We start from the raw sequence: 21,733 nt of genomic DNA on the forward strand, positions 1-21,733 counted from the left end.
GGGAGCCAGTGGAGTTTTTGCAGGGTGGGGGTGATGTGCTGCCAGGGTTTGGTGCGCGTGAGGACCCTCGCAGCAGAGTTTTGGACGTACTGTAAACGATCCAGAACCTTCTTGGAGGCACCAAGAAGGACTCCGTTACAGTAGTCGAGGCGGGAAGTGATGAAGGCGTGAATGAGTGTTTCCGCTGAGGTGTCGGAGAGTGAGGGGCGGAGGCGGGAGATGGTTCGGAGGTGGAAGAAGGCGGATCTGGTGACAGACTTGACGTGAGGGTGAAATGAGAGGGTGGAGTCCAGTATGACGCCCAGGTTCCTTACCTCCGTGGAGGGGCAGATGGAGTAGCCATCCACGGAGAGAACAAGGTGGTCGATCTTTTGGAGGAGGGCTGGGGAGGCTACAACTATGAGTTCGGTTTTCTTACTATTGAGTTGGAGGAAATTGGTGGTCATCCATATTTTTATGTCCTGGAGGCAGGCAGTGAGGGAGGGGGGAGGAAGGGGGGCCGAGGGTCAGTATTCCAATGTCAGTATTCCAATGTACAGAGTACAGTGTGTCCCCCCCCTCCAATGTACAGTCCCCACCCACCAACCTCCCCCCACCCACCCAACCTCCTCCAATGTAAAGTTTCTACGTCAAATGTATATACACTCTTTTTCTGGACACTTTTTGTATCACAAACAGTACTGTGTTTGCAAATCTGATATGTCATAAATGTATAGATGTAGCAGTACTGTCTATCTGTATGTCATATATGTTATGATGAATTGAAAATGGGGGACTCTGATGTAAACAAGACGAAAGTCTTTCTCTGGTCTGCATCCCCTTAACAATTGTATGTATTGAGCTGTACTGTACTGTACCCATTCTGCAATCTGTTAATAAACTTTTCATTCAATCAATCAATCAAATCCAATGGACACCTTACCTGCACCAATGAACGCAGGACGAAAGGCCGCAACACAGGTTGGTCCACCACGTCAATGAAGGCCTCTCGCTGGCTAGGCCAGAAGAAGCAATGGCCAGAGCCTTGCTCCGGCGTGACGCCCCCCTCCTGCAGCCGGTCATGGCGCAGGCCCAACGACATCTTCTGCCAAAGATGACATCGTAGTCAGAGTGCCAGGGCCTGCTATTCTCACGGCTACGCCAATGGTTGTAGCCCAAGCTAAACAGCTAACTCTAGGCTAACTGATAGCATCAAGCTAACGTTCCCAGCCGAGCGCAGCCGGCAGCTAATGTTGTAGCTAAACAGCTAACTGGTTAACAGTTAGCTCAAACCGGCTATTGCTAGCCACTAGCTCACGCAGAAGCAAGCTAAGCGGCTACTACTGAAAACTGTACAACGTGAGAAAAGCAATACAGGCCAACACTTCAGACAGCCGCTGTCTTTTCCTCTTCTTATCCGAAGAAAAAAGGGGAAAAAAGGCAACACACGTCCCTCTTCAGAACGGTGTTTACCAGACACAGCAGTGTCGGCACCAAGCCCCTCGTTGAACGCGGGCTATAGCCGACCTGAGCATGGAGATATTCTCATAACGAACACCAAGCTCACCTCCCTCGCACCGGGTGTTTTTCATCTTGAAAAGTGGGGCCAGCACGGCGACAGTGGGTATCCGTTTGTCCAGAGACCCGGGGAATTGAACTGCAGATTCTGAATCACGGTCCCAGGAAAACAAAGCTACGACTTCACTTGAGGAGGAGCTATTGTTATCGTGGGGCATCAAACTAGAACCCCCTCCACGCCGCTAAGGGGCAGCAAAAAGGATCCTAGCCTGGAGCCGACCTTCGTAAGCTGTGTAGTTGTTCCCCCCACAACCGACACACCTGGCGCCCACGTCGCAAAAAACATCACCCGCCCAGAGAGGCCGTCAGCCCTCACACGGCCGATCGCCTCCCACGCAAAGTGTCCAGCTGCAGAGCCGGAGGCAATGCCGGCGGGGATTGCTCAGCGACGCGAGCCCCTAATGCGAAGCGCCGGTGGAGGTCAGAATGATCATCATCTTCTAGACACTCCGGTGGCGAAGACATTATCGCTGTATTTCCTCGAAAAATTTTGAGAGAGAAAACAAAGATATAATGTCAACGCAGCTCCCTTTCTCCAATAACGTAACTCCTTTCCAATGGAGGAGCTGTTAGTATGGCCACAACCCCGCTTATGTAGAGGAGCGGATGTGGGTGTGGCCAGGCGGATGGGAGAAAATTATTCAGTATTAGATTGAATTTGGTTCCACTAGAGTGCAGAGCGTAAGCTATACGATAATATAACGGCGCACCTCCGAGCTGCTTCCACACGGAGGCAACTTCTCTTTTTTTTTGGAACTACTTTTTCTGTGGATGGTTTTGTCAATAAATCTTCAATTAATGTGTGTTTATTGTATAGCAATAAGGTTGGATGAATGCGCCAAATGTATAAAAGCCATTACATCACGCGCAGTCGTGCGTGGGTCTAACGGCCACCCCTAGGCATGCTCTAATTCTCATAACGCACTCCTGCGCGTGATGTAATGCTTAAATAATCTATCCCCCTGTCAAAGACTATGAACCTACACAATACGGTATGGTCGTAATTACTGATAGTTACTTAAATCTTCACTGGGTAGCTGCAATGGGGGAAATCACAGTGGAACCTCACTCTTATTTTGATGCAATTATAACTATGCTTTTATTGTGTTAAATACGAAACGGGAACTGCGTCCGATATCGTTCACGCATGCGCATATTGGCTGGGTTCAAGGGTCGATGCTAGATCCCACGGTCCGGAAGAAAGTGTTTACATTTTAAATGTGTAGGTAGTGGGAGTGTTTAAGCTTGGGGTTATTGGTACTTTTATAAACAACTTTTATGGATACAATTATGATGACTTGGGGCTTTGCAGCTTGGCCAAAAACGGACGACCCCGAATAAAACGCCGATGAAACGGTGTGATCTAACATTGGCTTCAATCGGGTTCAAGAGGCTGCTATGGAAAGCTAACTAAACAAGCCCACTTTTGCAGACGGCGTTAGCAACATTGTAAACATTGGCGACCTGGGTGTTTGCTAGAGCTAGGCGTTTGCCACTTAGGCTGGAATGGGTAACTAAGGTAATTATAATATTTAAACTGTATACATTGTAACGTTACTTGTAACATGTCTCATGTTGCCGTCTTCGATTGACGTGTGTTGTGGTTATTAACGTTAGCTGGCTGGCTAATAAGTTCGGAACCGTCTACTTGCTGAACGTTACTTGGCTAGCCTAACGTCCAATCGTTGGCATGGAATGTATAGATAGTAACGACAAACATGTGCCATTTGTCTTTAATCTAAGCACCATGGGTATGTGTTAGGGATGTGAAATCATATGAAATAATAACCTAACGGTAGTTTAATGTGACGACACTGTTGCTTTGGTGGCTAACGTTAGTTTAGCTATAACGGCTAAATTAGCTTATTAGATCCTGTATTCCTGTCTGTCCTGTTTATACAGAATTATGTCATAAATCATGGTTGGGCGAACAGTCAGACCAGTCTTTCAGCCTCTCTGTATAATGTTATACGTTGGCGACTACGTTTTGCCATAGTGTTTTACAGAAAAGTTAGTGTCTTGTGTGTGTGTAAAGTTTAGGGCTACAATAGCTCTCCTGGATTCCATCAATTGCCACCGAGCGAAACACAACCCACAGATTAAATCAATCGCTACTAATTCTGATTTACCCTCGTTGTTCTGTGTCCGCAAAGGTTGGCCAATAGGTGTGGGACTAAACATTATTCTTCAGTGCATGGACGCAAAGCCAGTGCGCAGGTATGTGAAGTGATGTTCACGCTACGTGTTGAAAGGTCTACGTCTTGTCAGAGTAGTCCAGCATGGGTCCCAATGAGTCCAGTCAGTAGTAGTATCAGGCTATATTAAATTCCCCATGAGGGGTTCCATTTGGTTATATAACATTACAAAGTGTACAGGGTGGGTTGTGTAACTTGTGTGAGAAGTTGATGGCTCAAGGATTCAAGAAAAAGCGATACAAGTTCAAACGTTTTTTCCCCCTGTGTGATGATTAGGCATTATTAACACCCATTTAGAAGACTATACACGGAGAATATTATTTTGCATACTAATTTGTGTTTAAATCACATACAATTTGAATAGTCAGACAAATGAAACCCACCCCATTGATTACATTATATCACCCTCTCCAAAAGCAAGGGAATGCTGTTAATTTGCCATCAGATCTACTATTACACACTGGGGTTATCCCAAGAAGCCTGACACACCCACAATTTTTTTTTACTTGGAATGGACCCCAGCAGGGGCCACATAACAGAAACATCCCCCGGAGAAAGTCTCCAGTTGGCAGGTTAAACTAAAGCCCCTTTTCGAACATGCACTGGACTCCTGGCCTTAACCGTACATTCATCTGAGGGGCTTTATGTCAGAGCACAAGCATTAGAATTATTCTGTGCAAAGTTTACCCTCCCAGCACCCAAGTCCTACGTCTGCATTATGGCAAACAGCACTCATGTCCGAACACAAGCAGATCATTGTTTGTGGAATTCACACAGTGAGCGAATGGGTCTATTGTATTGATCAATATAGACTAATTATACTATGTTCCATAGACAATGTTTAATAAATCTGGCCTTTTCCCACTGATAAATTGAATTAAAATGTGTGAGTTGTGGATACAATTCTGTTGGCTTCATTCTTTTCAATTTAATTTGCGACCAAGGGCAAGACCCACAAGGCATTTGTCTTATCAAGATTTTAGTTTGCGAGGTACCCCCATTATTTTACAAAAAATTTGTGCCCGAGTGTGGAGACGTGCACCTCTGAGATTGCAGCAAAGTCATTAAATGTTACTTCTCATAGTGTTTTAGCCTGTATGATTATTAAGTGGTCATCATTTGTTAAATAGGTCAGCTTTTGCTCTAATGCTTTGAAACAGGAAATTGTATCAAGATGATATGCTGGCCTGCTGTCTGACTGAGGATGAGAGAAATTAAACGCTGTTTGTTCATCATCCAAAAATGTTGACACAAGTTAAGTTTATGAGTAATACAAATGTTTTGGATTGATTTATATACAGTCAGTTTCACGGCGTGAAATCCTGTTTCAGCACTGTACGGAACACTGTTGGTTGCTTATTTTAACTCAGAAAAAAAGTTGAGATTGCCCTCATTGATGTTGAGTTACATCCCATTTAAATAAATATTCTAAAATGATGATCTTCCATACACAGGCGGAGGTGTTGGGCTACTTTTCCCTTTCTGCTTCATGCTAGGGCTGGACGGTATGGTCTAAAATGTATATCACGGTATAATTTGAAGCAGAACATTTATTGTGCAAAACTGCAATAGAAAATGCAAAACCTTTTCTCAAGTTACTTCCATCTCTGAAAAACACTTTTTTCATGACTTAAGGCGAGACACTGCAGGTGAATAGTCAAATATACTTTTTTAGTTGATTTTGAGATTTTGTTATATTTTGCTTCCTAAACATGTCTTCTATGAAACTAGTGACAATTAAATGTCAATAACACACATTTAGTTGTTTATTTTACATCATTTTGCCTTATTGCATCCATAAATGTGCACATATTTAATGGGGAAGTGACTCATTTGCATATATAAACATAAATTTCAGAAAACTTGCAATATATTTTTTCTTAGTTTATATGTACATAACAAATTGGGAAAGTTTCATAGTGATATCTATTCAAATATTTTTTGCCTATTGGGGGTACTACACTGTACTACACTGTTTGTAGCCTGTGTGTAGTTCTGTTCAGTTCAATAACATCAATATTATTATTATTCAGTTATCAGGCATGTGTTTAGGTTGTCTATTACTAATGGTTTGATTAGGTATTGTGTTTGTAAATATCAGTTTAAAAAAAAAAGTATGGCATTTTACAATACAGAACTTTGAAGGCGTTTTCCCAAAAATGAGTTTTAAGAGTTTTTCCTCATACTCTGAGCCAGAAATCTCCACTTCAGTAGCACGCACATACACCAAACCTCCCAGTTCTATTCATATCTATGTTCTGAAGGTATTTACAGAAGGGTTTGTTGATATCGCATTCATACCCTGATTTATATCACATTTTATTCCTAAAAACATGGCGAAATATGGAATTTTACCATAAAAATGGACTGAATGGAGTATTTTCTGATTTATGGAGTGATAAAAAGAGATATCCAAAATCCCCTCTGTAATAACCTTTGGCTCTAATATGTCAACAAAATGAAACTATAATTTTGAAAATGGCTTTATCCAATGTTCAGATTTCTGTCCTGGAATTATATGCAAATTAGTGCATATTTAAGTAGATTATGCCTCATTTGCATATTTAAACATACAATTTCAGAAAACTTGTAATACAAAAAAGTCTTGTCTTAATATAAGTAATCAACTGGGGAAGTTTCATTGTGATATCTATTAGTTAATTTTTTTACCCTATTCACCTGCAGTGTCTCCCCTTAAGTGTACATGTTTGACAACGTAGAGAGAGAGCTTGATTTAATAGGTTTGAGTTTGAGGTTTGAGCGTCCTAAGTCGCCGTAGTTGATGATGTCACACCAGGATGTCATTGTCAACACAGAGTTGGAAACGAGAGCAGCCTGGTTGATAAAGGAATATAAAGAAAAGAATAGCCAATAAATGTGAAGTTATCTTTGAACCTCTGTTGTCAAACCTCATCAATATAACCCCCCCCCCCCCCCCCCCCCCCTTTCCTCACTAATGAAACTGGTGCCGCGGAGTCACGTTAGAACGTTAGCTTAGCGGCTAACGTTAGCCCATTGCTGCACTAAAGCACGTCTCCGCTCAGCCTCCTTAGCCAAATTCAAATGCCCAAACTATATGGCAAGGTCTGTCAGCAAGTGGAGAAAAACTCAGTACAATTAAACACTATGCAACGACCACTGCAAACGTTGAGTGAATTGTCAAGTAACGTCATTTGCTACTGCTGTGACTAGCTGCTCTAGTCTACCAGTCACAAGGTATGAAGGTATAGTCAAAATCCATACCGTTTATACCGTCCACCCCTACTGCTTGCCTGTGCCACCCTCACCTAAACCAAGCATAGTATTCCCATTATCTGTGAGCACGTCTGCCATGGTGAATTGCATGCTCTCTGCTACATGTCCGAAAATGTGGCTCCAGGCCGACAAGCAATTATCAGCGCATTGTCCCGAGTGCATGTCTGAAAGGGGCTTAGGAGGGGTCCTACTAATCACCATAACATAAAGTACCACAAAAAAAAAAAAAATACCACAAAGTGCCTGGAAATATACCAAAAAGTGCCCCCAAATATACCCTAAAATACCACAAAGTATCACAAAATACTAGGGCTGACCTTCGAATATTTTTTTGGAATTCGAAGCTTCGGGGCCGATATTCGTTTTTTATTCGAAGCTTCGAGAGGAAAAAAAATAAGAAATTACAAATAATAAAGACTTTTTTTCTTTTTTTAAACTTTTTTTTTTTATGTTGTGGGACTTGTACAGCACTTTGTTCAACTTTGTCAGTGCTGTAAAGTTTAAACCTTTTAAAATCTTAGACAAACAAAACACTTTGCTTTCATGAAATATTGTAAGTCGTCATTTGAGGCTTTATAAAAGCAGCACAATGAACACAAATCTGTCAGTGCCGAGTCCGACCTCATCTTAAATGACAAACAGCATTGCTTGTTGTATTTAACAAAGAGAGACGGAGTTGATTTTGCAAAAAAAATATATATATATATATTTTTTATAATCAACATTTATTTTCATATTCGAATCCCATGCCCATCGAACGAAGCTTCGAAGTATTTAAGACAGCCCTACAAAATACCCCTTTTTTTTTTTTTTTATATTTATATATTAATATATATTTTTAGATGACACAGAATGTAATGACATGACACAGTTAGAATGTCCTGTTATTTACATTTAGTCATTTAGCTGACGCTTTTATCCAAAGCGACTTACACGTCAGGAAGGGCACAAATCTATCAGCTGAGTAACAATGTTCATCATTGTATGTCATCATGTATAGCCAGCCTACTGTTATCTCTTTTCTTCCATCATTACTGGAATTTGTTCAAAAATGTTATACTGTTTGTTCAGTGTTCAATACAGATGTTATTACATTTGGACATTATAATATATTAAAATAAACCTTTGTTTTGAAAATATGTCGTACGCTTTCCTACCTGCACAAAGAGCTTTATAATTGCCTCTCCTTCACTGATTCACACATGCACTCACAGAGCAATATAATAGAAATACTTTAATTATCCAGAGGGAAATTTGACACTACAAATCGCTCACATTAAACATTTAGACAGAACAACATCACAAATAAGTGACAAAACAAATTGCCTAAGAATAGAATAAAATATACAGTAAACATATACAGAAGTCTACAGTAAGTGTAATATTGCACAGTGTTGTTTCAAAAGTAAAAGTCCAGGAAGATGGTAACTGTCACTCTGTGCTCAGTGAGGCATAGTGATGCCTTGTAAAGTCTGATGGCTGTCAGAATGAAGGACTTCCTGTGCCGTTCAGTGCTACATTTAGGGAGTGTTAGCCTAGCACTGAACATGCTCCTCCTGTCAGCCAAGTCTGTGTATAGTGGGTGGGAGGGGTTTTCCCTGATGGCCTGGAGCTTAGCAAGGCTCCTCCTCTCCATCACCCTCGCTAGAGAGTCCAGCTCCACCCCGACCACGCTACTGGCCTTCCTGACAGCTTATCCAGCCTGTTTGTATCCCCTGCTCTCAATGGCAGCCAGATGCCATGCAAGGTGCTAGCCTGCTCATTGGGAGCAATTTGGGGTTCAGTATCTTGCCCAAGGACACTTCAGCATGTGAACAGAAGGAGCTGGCATTCAAACCACTGACTAAACCATTGACCATACATTAGTTGACCTGCTCTACCTCTGAGCCAGTATTTTGTGGTACATTGAGGTTAGGGCTGCAACGATTAGTCGACATAATCGACGACGTCGATTATAGGGGTGGGACGATACATCGATCCAGATCGATACATCGATGTAATTATCAACAATCAAATCGGATCGATGCGATGTAATAAGATCGATTCATATCGATACTCTTATTTTGAAAATCCTGTGGCGAGTCTCATATCCGCCCAAGAACAACAGCAGTAGCTCCGTGTGTGTAGATGTTACAGCATAGCATTCTCCCTTTCTGTGTGTGTGTGTGTGCGCGCGTCTTTGGAAAGACCAGATGAGGTCAGAGGAGTTTGATGTTTAAATGTTATTTAAACATAAACAATATAATACATAATAAATGTAGGCCTATTCATGATCATGCAACATCAACAAATTGTTGTAGGAACGGTTTGGGAGAGGGAGGTTGTGAGTTTTGAGTTCCAAAAAATTTAGCTTAAAGTTTAAAGCTCAATATATAAAAACGTGGCACTTTACAGTGAACAGGAGGTCTATTTGTATTAAAAACAATAGATTGATTTTCCTTTAAATGTCTGGAAGAGCTCAAAAATACAAATGTCAAATGATATTTTCATTACCTTTTTTTTGTTGATCTAAATGTTACTGATTGTGTTAAATGGGCATATGATATCATCTCATATCGATCGCAGGCACCTGAATCTAATCATATCGTATCGTGAGAGACTTTGTGATATCGGCAAATATCGTATCGTTGTCCAAAGAATCGATATCGTATCATGATGAAACTGGTGATTCCCACCCCTAGTCGATTATGAAAAATCGCCGACGAGATATTGTTGCGTCGATTAGTCATTAAAAACAATAACGCTTAATAATAAGTAACTGCAATGCGCAAATGTAGCTACATTAGTTAGCCAACAACCAGCCAGGCAGCGCCATTATCTCACGGGACGAGTAGCTACATTAGTTAGCCAACAACCAGCCAGGCAGCGCCGTTATCTCACGGGACGAGTAGCTACATTAGTTAGCCAACAACCAGCGCCGTTATCTCCCGGGACGAGTAGCTTCATTAGTTAGCCAGCAACCAGTCTGGCTAACGTTAGCTGGCTCCAGCAGCTTGTTGATGTCGTCGGGAGCATTTAGCCTGCTGGCTACCTAGCTCCACTTCAACCAGCATCGGGAGATCCAGCAGCTTGTCGATGTGCTAATAGCCTCAGCAACCTAACGTTAGCTGGCTCCAGCAGATCGACAAGCTGCTGGAGCCAGCTAACGTTAGCTTGCTGAGGCTATTAGCACATCGACAAGCTGCTGGAGCTCCCGATGCTGGTTGAAGTGGAGCTAGGTAGCCAGCAGGCTAAATGCTCTGCGACGCTGAACTGCATGCGCCGGTCTGTCTGTCTTGTGGAACGTCTGCATTGCATTTATTACAAATAGCAAGCGATCTTTTTACTCTGAAACTCCGAGTACCGACGCGGCCATCTTTGTTGTTAACTTGCGTGGCTACGTCACAGCCAAGAAAGGGAGCGCTGGATTTGTGTAAAACGCCCTGTTCCTAAACCACACGCTGTCAGTCGTAGCACAGTACTGACAAAACGGGAGGAGACTTTAGTCAAAACAAACGCACTTCATTCCAATTGCACTTGACTCAATGCACTGACTGACTGTATTGTTCTTGACTTCAACATTTCAAATACATTTCATTTAAAGTTGCAAGATCCAAATTCAAATGTTTCATGAGTCATTATTTTAATTTGCTATGGGATCATCATGTTATGATGTTGTTGTTTGGTCCTGACAAGAGTCTCAAAGTCTGGGGTGATGGTAGATAAGCAACTCTGAGGTCATGCTCAATGTCCAATCTGTTCCTCTGCTCTGTCTTCAGCTGGACCAGAGCTGAGAAGCCACTTTCACAAAGATAGGTAGTTTAAAAAAAAAAAAAAAAAATATATATATATATATATATATATATATATATATATCCTTTTTTTTTGTTGTTTACATTGGTTTTCGATTAGTCGACTAATCGAAAAAATAATCGGTAGATTAGTCGACTACCAAAATAGTCATTAGTTGCAGCCCTAATTGAGGTATACTTTGGGGAACTTTGAGGTTCTTTGGGGTATTTTGTGATACTTTGTGGTATTTTAGGGTATAAATTCAATTGTGGTACTTTGGGGTATTTCGGGGCACTTTGGGCTATTGTGGTACTATGGGGTATTTTGGGGTACTTTGTGGTATACTTTGAGTTGAGGTACTTTGTGGTTCTTTGTGGTACTTTATATGGTGATTAGTAGGAGTCGGACCCCTTAGGAGTGCTAAGCCCATGGTCAGTGTTACTTCAATGTGTCATTACTTCAGCAGCTGCCTTATAACCAGATACTCAATTGGTGTGGTCTACTGGAGGAGCAGGACTTCTTCAACCTATCAGCAGCACAGGACCCACATACATTTCAGTCCATTTCCCTTACCGTGGCACAAACTGCCATCAAAATAGACCAGTGTTTCATGAGGCGGCAAACCACAAACGGATTTGCAACCCGTTTTGGTCTCAAACTATATTTAAGAACCACTGTACTGGAGCAACACACTCTCTCATATTTATATGATATGTTCTGTGGAGTGAGCAAACCTGATTTATTAGGTTTCATTGCTTTAGATTGCTCTATTAATCTTGCTACCTTGGTGGCTTGGTCTATACCTCTGCAAGTTGTTCCCAAGCTTACTAAAAATAATATTGGCCATGTCATGCCCTACACTTCCTGAGACAGCCATACAGCTCTAGGCCTATCATCAATATCTCATCTCTTTCTGTGAATGAGTAGATCCAGCAGTGTGGACAACTTTCTGCTGGTTCTGTGGTTGTCATTGCTCTGAGCTAGGCTATATTTGGCAAAACTGGACCACAGGAATAACTGAGGCCCCGTTTAGACGGAAACGCTAGCAGGTGAATCCGCAAAAATATTTTTTCGGATGTGCCTTTCGTTTATACGGAAACAGCGTTTTTACGGGGTGACACCGCAAAAAAGTGAGACTACCTTCCAGGGTGGAATTCCTAGAAACGCAAAAGCTTTGCGCTCTCGTCTAAACTGTTAAAACGTATAAATCTGATAAAACGATGACGAAAGGGTTGTCACGGCTCTGGTTGCGCGTACTGCTTACGTCACAGGTAGCAGGTATGCGCCAGTAGCCGAGACGTAAACAAAGCAAGTATGTCTGACTTATATCAACGGAGATCACCTGAAGGCTACATTGGCAGTACTGTTAACCCTTTCACTGCCACACGACAGAAGGTTAACCCTTTACTATCACACAACCGGCTGTCGTGTGGCAGTGAAGGGGTTAAATACACAAGAATCTGTCCCGCGGCGTGAGTGGACCCACTGTCTGTGAGTGACTCTGCTTTGGTGCAATCACATTCCCCATCCACAGTCTGCGAATCAGAGGCAGAGTAGGGCGGGTCTTCACAGCACGTCATGTGACATATGCGCCAATCGTGTGACAGTGGGGCTCCGTCGTCTCGAGTCGTTACAGCGTCGTCTGCACGCAGAATTCCATCCCAAAACGCTCGTCTAAACGTAAAATTAAAAGTGAAACCGCAAGATGACTTTTGCGGTTTCTGTTCACAAAACGCTCGTCTAAACGGGGCCTGAGACAGTGTGTACTCTAATCGTTTAGAGTAGAGCTTTGATTCTCTGCTCGATTGGGCCTGACCTGTCAGGCTGGACTTTATCTAATTTACCCCAGGCTTGGGCTATATATGTATATATTAGGGCTGTACCGAATGTCATTTTTTAACATTTGAAGCTTCTATTGAAGTATTCGAACGAAGCTTCGAATGTCTGTCGTCATATTTTATGACATAAAAATAAAAAGGGTTTTTATTATTATTATTTTTTTTTTTTTTTATATCCCCAAACTAAATCCTTAATTTGAATAAAGTGATTAATTGATTAAATGAGTTTTTATTTTTATTAAATCAACTTTCTTTAATGAATATAACTCATCAGTGTCGTCAACATAAATAATCCAATAAGGGCAAGGTTGGTACGAAAGTGATGGTGACGTCTTGATGGAGCCAGGGTTTCCGTTAGAAAAAATTGTTGCCGGTCTCCGTGACCTGCAAGATTTCAATCTACCGGACAAATGAGATTAATTCCGGTCATAGTTTATTGAGCTTTAAAACAATTGATAGGCAGGCTATATAAAGAATGTCATCCTCAAGGCATGTAGATTTATAATATTATTACTTAAAACGAGGCTACTTTTGTGTATACAGTCATTAATATATTCCAAATAAAATAAGTCCCTCGATACTCCGTGCTGCTGCTGACTTGAAATAAAATAGACCGCGTATGTGGGCAGTCGGTCCGACACTAAACAGCAGTCTGTTATAATCACATTTTTATGAGCTAACGAATTCCGTTATATTGGACATTTGTATTAATTATATCAAGCGAAGAACTGAGAAATGTTGCAGAGAGAGACGGCAACATTATCGTGGGTTTGCGTGATGTATATCTCCACCTCCCAACGACTTTGTGCTGGTCATAATGTCCGGTGAAAACAACTCCCTCCAAGCACAACTTGACCACCCGAACCGTACCAAAACAGGCCAAAATTAAATAGCCCATGCGACGAACGATTCATTACATTCGTTTCATCGTTGCTCCACCAAGCAGCCGGTCCAACAATGAAAGCTGTTATCAGCGCGAGCCGGCCGCAGTTCGTTTGCAAGAAGCATCCAGCTGCAGACCCGCAGAGCAGCTTTCCAGGTCTGGGGACCGCACTGTGCCAGCAAAGCTGGTGGGTTCTGTGGGTCTGCTCTGCAGCTGCATGCCTTCCGCAAATCCAGCAGCAAGCTCTCGCTGAGCGAAGCAACGACAACAAACGCAATGATTGTTTCGTTCATCGCATAGGCCACCCAACTCCAGCCCATCCAAATACAATTCAAATAATCAAACTGTGCCCAGAGGGAACTATTTTCACCGGACACTATGACCGGAGAGATTAAATATGTCGGACTTCAACAGATTTTGCCGGTCAAATACCGGTAATTACCGGCTAACGGAAACGCTGGATGGAGCGCAGAGTGTCAAGCGGATGCAGACAGGCTATATAATTTATGATAAATGTATTTTTATGACGAGTCATATACTATAATATTAGTGTAGCCTAATCTTTATCTGCAACTGTGAAGAAAAACCCCATTGGTTTAAACAGAATGAATAGACACATACAAAAAAATAAGTATTTTATAAAAAATTCGAATGTTGATTTAGAATTCGAATGTCAACATTATGAACGAAGCTTCGAACTATTCTGTACAGCCCTAGTATATATATATATCATATATATATATATATACAAACTGCTGACTCATGGTGGATGTGTGCTTGAGTAAAACTGTTTGGTGAAAGTGCCACGTGAGTGTATTCGGTATTCATGAGCTTATCTGAGCTATTTTAAAAAGGATATTTCATTTTCATTTGCCAAGTTAAACATGGGATACTATCAAATTTTTAAGTGCACATAAGCACACTATTAAAGCCCCAGATTCAGCCCCTAAAGTCTCTAATCGTAGATTTATATATGAAATGTTTGGTGTAATCAAATCCAGTGTTTCCCCCTATCATAAGCATAGAGCCATATCAAATCAGTTTTATTTTTTTCCAAATTCCATTTTATTTTTTTCCAAATTCAGTTTTTTCCGTTTTTAATATTTCAGAATTCTGTATTTAGCTTTGTACGCTCATTTTACCATCAGAAATAGTGTCTAATAAGTGGGAATGAATAAATGTCCACAAATGTCCACAAGGGAACAGCCGCTCCGTTAGCGTAGCTTAGGGGGCTTTCACACTCAGCCTTTTGTATCGAATCACCGTCCCGGAGCACAGGGGGCAGTGTTCTCACTCACCCCTTTTGGGGTGCGAGACGGCGCTGAATCGTTTCACCCCCCGCTGAACGGGATCAGCTGGCAGAGGTGGTCTCGGGGTCGGTCCCGGGAGAACGGGGGGTGTGGCTTTGCGAGCTTGTACCTTGACAAGGCTTGACAACAGAGGTTCAAATATAACTTCATATTTATTGGCAATTTGTTCATTTTATATCAACATCCAGAGTCCGCAGTCGTGTTAACATTTACATTTACATTTACATTTAGTCATTTAGCTGACGCTTTTATCCAAAGCGACTTACAAGTTCTGTACGACAAGACAGCAAGAAGGGTACAACTCTATCAGCTGAGTAACAATGTTCATCAAGTGTTGCGTGTTACAGTGTAGGTTAGTTTATTAGGACTAAGTGCATGACAGTAAGGTTAGTCAGTTAGTCACGTTTACATTTTCGGTCGACCAGTAGATCAATGACATTCAATATAATCGATGCGAGCAATGTTACTAGTATGTTGCATGTAGTAACGTTAGCCGTTAGCTTAGCGTTATTGTTAACCCTGCAAAACGATCAAAAGCGGACTCTACAACAGAGTTCCATTCGTGAGAAAAGGGGGGTGGGTTATATTGACAAGGCTTGACAACAGAGGTTCAAATATAACTTCATATTTATTAGTTATTCCATTCTCCAGTCTCCGTGTTAATGTTAACACACTTCCTGTGTTTACATTTCGAGCGTGACATCATCGACTACGGCAAGCTTACAAGCTCAAAACGCAAACCGTAAACAAAACCCAGAGCGCACCCAGACTGAAGTGTGTACACAAACTAGAGGGGGGAGAGGGGGGGGGGGGGTTCGAATCAGATCTCGGAACGGGCAGAACGGAACGAAATAGAAACGAATAGGGTGAGTGAGAAAAGGCCCTTAGTTTCATCACTGGAAGTGGGGCAGTCCTTTACCCTGAAGTTCCCTACAGTCACGAAATACACTCCAAATACAACTCCAAAACGTTCCTGTAAACATGTTGTGACCTGTGTATTTACCACGTGGAGAAATAAAAATAATTGAATTAGACAATTACGTTTTCTAAGCAAATATACTCGGAATTGATACTTACAGTACTGGCAGACCGTGGATTAAGATCAGAATAATCCCTGGCAGATAAAGGGTTAATTCGAAGCTTTGGAAAAAAAAAAAATATATATATACATCTTTTTTTAATAATTATATATATATATATATTAGAGCTGGGCCGTTAACGCGAGACTAGTATCGCGCGATAATATAATTGACGCCGTTAATCTTTTTCTCAACGTTGGGTCTGTATTGTCCTTAAATACTTGCCGTAGTTCACAGCTGTGGTGCCCGGAAGTGATTGCACGTATGTACCGGAGCTGTAGTCAGAATAATGTGTTAAACTAAAGTAACTTTAGTGGTCCCGTAATCATTGTTATACAGGTGAGGTTAAGAAGTCCTCAGGATATAACACAATTCGGCGATGAGGACGTCTGAATCTGCGCAATGCAAGAAAGAAGAAGTCCGTTGAGAGCTTTGTTTACATTATTAACGTTAGCTTAGCGAGTTAGCAATGCATGTTAGCTCACGTTGCTCTTGGAAACATCTACAAGAGGAGGAAATCCACTTTACACACTAAAGGAAGGATCGACTGGACTATCGTGAGTGTTTACAACAGAAATGGCTTGGGTTATTGGAAATATTGAACCGTTTGATGACAATGTGGAGCAATATGAAATGAGAATGGGAGACCCTGATGTAAACAAGACAAACGTCTTTCTCTGGTCTGCATCCCCTTAACAATTGTGTGTATTGAGCCGTACTCAGACTGTAGTAGCTGTTCAGTGTTCTGGAGGTGGACCTGAGACTGCAGCTGTTCAGTGTTCTCTTGGATGTGGACCTGAGACTAGTAGCTGCTCAGTGTTCTCTTTGATGTGGACCTGAGACTGCAGTAGCTGTTCAGTGTTCTCTTGGATGTGGACCTGAGACTGTAGTAGCTGTTCAGTGTTCTCTTGGATGTGGACCTGATACTGTAGTAGCTGCTCAGTGTTCTCTTGGATGTGGACCTGAGACTGTAGTAGCTGTTCAGTGTTCTCTTGGATGTGGACCTGAGACTGCAGTAGCTGTTCAGTGTTCTCTTGGATGTGGACCTGAGACTGTAGTAGCTGTTCAGTGTTCTCTTGGAGGTGGACCTGAGACTGTAGTAGCTGTTCAGTGTTCTCTTGGATGTGGACCTGAGACTGTAGTAGCTGTTCAGTGTTCTCTTCATTCGTGGAACTGTTACACTGAGCTTGCACTGAATTTGTTGAGAAACCTGCTTCTGCAGCAGTCTGTGTGTGAGCAACCAGTCAGCAGCATTGTGAATTCAGAGATTCACTAAAAGACACACTGAGAGACAGGTTTGTGTGTGGATTAAGAAATGAAGGTGCACAGAAGAAACTACTGACAGAGTGTGATTTGACACTGGAGAGAGCTGTCAATATCAGTGTAACAATGTTAATGGCATCAAAGGAAGGGCACAGAAAATTACGATAAATCTGGTTTTAAAAGAAACACTGGAAATTACAAAAAGAAGAGACATGTTCATGCTGTTGAACAAGGAGATAGAACAGCTAGTGACTCCTCAGATGAAGAGGAGAGGATAAATCTCCCCCTCTGGTCATTATTTGGGTAGAACAGATATTTTGAATGCCTTTGGCAGATTTTTGAGCCATTTTAACCATTTGATCGCCAGGCTTAAATTCATAATTTACCATCCTCCGCCAGCCCTATTTAATATGGAGAAGTTCCCCTTCTTTGCAGGGCTATAACTTTTTAAATTGTATTGCTAAATTGACATTACTATGGCCCATTCAACGTCCTATATCTATTGTTCAGGGTGTAGCAACGTTATACTTTTTCATTCACATATTCATACTAAAATACGGTCTAAAGTATAAGTATGTTTTTATCGTTTTCTGCAGCTTTCTCCAGAACGTGATTTATAGCCCCAAATGCATTATATTGATGATCAAATACAGTTTGATAGCAATCTGCGCGAGATAAAAAATTTCAAATGAACGTGCTTCTAGAAGTTACTACTTATGATCTGATGTTGACCGGATGGGGGGGGGGTCGTTTATAATTCCGTGGCCAACGTTATATGATTCATCTAGTGTGGGTGATATGATCATTAGAGCAGTTAGTTAGTATCGAACACGTTAAAAAATAACAATGAATCTTACCGTAGCTTCCTCCATAGCGTTGGGCGATGAGCGTGGAACAGAAATTTTCCTATTATGGGATGTAGAAATATGCAATCCATTTTTCAGGTTGTATAATAGTATATATACGTCCAAATCATGTTGTTTATCGAGTTATTGGTAACGGATTGCTATCCGTTGTGTCCAGCTCGAGTCATGGGACTATTACAGAGTGATCGGACCGAATTGAAATGAGCACCAGCTTCCATTTCCTGTTTCCGCTCTGGGCGATCCGCCGATCGGCCACCAGATGGCGCTCTTGAACCGTTGGAGAGTTGAGAGGGGATCAACAGGAGATCTCAGTTCTCCGGGGGAGAAATATGATTTCGATCACAGATTTTTGAAATATTGATATCAAAGACGTGGTATGGCGTCTTTGGCAGAATGAGGATGGCGGGGAAAGACGTCCTACAGCGTTTTTGGCGATTAAAGGGTTAATCTAGATCAATTCCAGGATTGCAGGTAGATTAATCTAGATTAAAAAAAATTATCTATGCCCAGCTCTAATATATATATATATATATATATATTTCTTTTTAGGGGTGCACCGATGTATCGGTCGGGTATCGCTATCGGCCGATAAGTGCCTTGTTGACTGCATTGAATCGGCCTGTCGGCCGATAAGCTCGAATGTGCCGATGGCAGTAGCCGATAAATATCCATCAATTTGTGTCGTGTCAAAAGGCAAAACGCGTCGCGACCTGCACAACGCCGCCCCCTGTTCTTTCAACCTAAAAGTGCACTTTCTTCAACCTCGAAGTAAACAAATCACAGAACGGTAGCCAGTTAGTAGGTATCAACGTGAGCTCCCGGGATGGTAGTTAGTTAGCTAGCACCATCCAGGCATCAACGTGAGCTCCCGGAACGGTAGCTAGTTAGCTAGCACCATCCAGGCATCAACGTGAGCTCCCGGTACGGTAGCTAGTTAGTTAGCACCATCCAGGCATCAACGTGAGCTCCCGGTACGGTAGCTAGTTTGTTAGCACCATCCAGGCATCAACGTGAGCTCCCGGTACGGTAGCTAGTTAGTTAGCACCATCCAGGCATCAACGTGAGCTCCCGGTACGGTAGCTAGTTAGTCAGCACCATCCAGGCATCAACGTGAGCTCCCGGAACGGTAGCTAGTTAGTTAATAACGTTATATAGTTAGTGTTACACGTTCAATATAACATCATCAGCATATTATTTACCCGAACACAGCAAGTAAGCAAGGCATTATTCCGTTCATAGCTCAGTTCCATTCCGTTGCTCATTCCGTACCCAACTATCCATTCTGCAATCTGTTAAGTTTTCAACCAGACAAATGTATAGAAATGCTTTGTTTTATTATAACATTTGTTGCCGTAAAATCATTGTCTCATTTGGTCATGCTGTGGAGCGCTGGTCGGTGGGCCGGGCAGCTAAGGTATTAACTACGTTAAGTTTGTTGTGCTCTCGAGTCGCAAGCAGATCAATGGCGGCATGCCCGAAAGTAGAAAATGAATAACCGCTTGCCGATTGGTGGTAAGAACAGCAGGAGGTGGGTGCTAGCGGTGTGGCGTAATTGGCCGAATCGACTCAATCAAAATGGTTCTTGTAACTGAGGGGTTACAAAACCCTGACTGTATTAAAGATTGTGATAGATTAAACCACTGCTAGTTATGTACTTTAATTACTGGCCAGACAGTACATCAAATATAGATGGTGAACACCCACAAGAACACGGCATTGACAAAGAAATAGTATTTGAGGGTAATTTATTATTATTAGGCAACGTTAGGTTACAGAATGAGAATTAGGGTCGCGCTTGTATGGCGAAGAATATACGTAAAGTCAGTCAAGAGCATGAGGCACTAAGAATAGCAGGAATCCTACGATGGGTCTAAGTTGACACCACCTGTAGTATAGTAGCAACTATATAGGGCAACACTGGTACCGACTGAGACAATGGGTTCCCTCCGGGGGTGTAAGGCCTGGAGGGTAGAGGAATGTTCGGGTACTCCGTCTGATTCAATGAGGAATAAAGAGACTCCAGGTACAGGAGTCGGTCCTTGTAAACTCCCTTGATCAGCAGCAAAGTAATAATTGTAATCCAGATGCTCAACAGCATTGATGACAGCTAGCCAGCCCCGTCCACGAGGCCGACCCGAGTTGTAATCCTCATGAGGTTGAATCCCAAACGATAGTGGAAATCAACGATGCTCTTCTCCGGGTACCACGTTCCAAATCAATATAATCCAACCAGGAATGGTTCTGCAATCGCCGACGCCGATTCTCCTGTGTACTATACTTCACATTAAACTAGGTCGAACTTGACGTTACTTCACTAAACTCTGACACTTTTACTATTCTATTCGCACATGTTCTAAACGCACGGTTGCTCACTTCAATGTTACCGAACTTGTCACACTGCTGCTTTAGACGAACTGAATGAACTACTGCTGGGCACACCTGCGCCGTATTTATACTTAAGTGATTATCTAGTTCCAAACCTAACCACTTTGGTCCTGAATCAATACACTGCCAAAGGCATGTTCTGACATGCCCCAAACTCGCCCCTTGCACCTGTCTGAGTGCGAGACTGCCTGGAGCCTAGGGCGCTATCCAATAAGGAGAGCGAATATTACTCTGATTTGAACGTAGGTAAAGGGATATACCGTGTATATATAAATAATATACAAAGTCTATAAAACAATAAATGTAGATTCTCAACTTTAATCTGACCCTTCACAACAGCCGCCTCCTAATTAGTCCGCACCTAATTAGTTAAGGGAGACAGATTAATAGTCCAGTCAACTGCTCAATATCTGTTGTGAGGAGTAGGGCAATCTACAAAGTCAGTGGGTCATGGTCGTCATCAGGGGAGTCGGGGAGCTCTGGCAACTCTATCAGCCTCGCCACGGGTCGGGTGTAAGTCCGCCCTTGGACAATAACTTTTGCCGCTCTGACCTTCCCGTCGGCACCAGTGATCACTTTGCTTACGCGGCCGGCCGGCCACATAGCTCGGGGTAGTGACTGGTCTATGATCATAACGACTGTGTTCACTTTTAAGTTGTCCCTGTCCTTGACCCGCTTCTGACGGGCTGGAAGGGATGGTAGGGAGCTTAGGAGGAAGCGGGCCTGAGACTGGTTGATCTGTGCTTGGCTGTGTCTCCACATCCTCCGTCTGTTCCTCTTGTTCGGTCTGTACCCCGTCTGAGGAGGGGCCGGTTCCGGCCGCCCCATCAAGAAGTCGTTTGGGGTGCTGGGTTCGAGGTCAGCTACGTCGCTTGGAGCGCAGCTGAGGGGGGTGGAGTTCGGAACTCCCTCTTCTTGAGCCCACGGTTCTCTCACAGGCTTCTCGTCTAATGTCAATAGCCTCTCAACGGGCTGTACGAGAGAGTGGCCGGTGTCGCTCACCTTTGTGTGCAGGCAGCGTGTAGACGTGGGTTGGCTGGAAGGCACGGAGAGAGGGCCTTGGAGCGTCCAGCCCAGGCGGGTCTTGACCGCGACTGGGCATCCTTTGGGTCCGATGTGGGCCGCCTCGATTGGGACAAGGAGGTCCGTGTGGTCGGAGCCTATGAGCAGGGTCGGTGTGGCGCCGTCGATAAGCGGTATAGGTAGTCTGCGTAGGTGCTCGTACTTCGCCATCAGCTGTGGGATGGGGTAGTTGTAGCTTGACAGACCTATGTCATGGCCTGTAAATGCTTTAGTGATGCTGTACCGCTTCTCGGGCTGCCCGACCGCTG

At 42.8% G+C, this 21,733-nt stretch overlaps 1 protein-coding gene across 3 annotated transcripts in view; it reads left to right on the top strand.

Moving 5' to 3' along the window:
* Positions 1–2,741: 2,741 nt before the first annotated feature.
* klhl20 (kelch-like family member 20) overlaps positions 2,742–21,733 on the top strand; it is a 67,665-nt gene continuing 48,673 nt past the window's right edge. The window contains exons 1-3 of one of the 3 annotated variants that reach the window (XM_084326999.1): positions 2,742–3,076; positions 3,711–3,774; positions 5,207–5,257. In XM_084326999.1, the coding sequence (XP_084183125.1) occupies positions 3,752–3,774; positions 5,207–5,257 (74 nt within the window). In that variant the 5' untranslated portion in view covers positions 2,742–3,076; positions 3,711–3,751. The remainder of the gene's footprint in view (positions 3,077–3,710; positions 3,775–5,206; positions 5,258–21,733) is intronic. The other 2 variants (XM_084327000.1, XM_084327001.1) reach the window with 2 other exon arrangements.

Source organism: Notolepis coatsorum (genome assembly GCF_963971535.1).
Source record: "Notolepis coatsorum genome assembly, chromosome: 13".
Classification (NCBI taxonomy): domain Eukaryota; kingdom Metazoa; phylum Chordata; class Actinopteri; order Aulopiformes; family Paralepididae; genus Notolepis; species Notolepis coatsorum.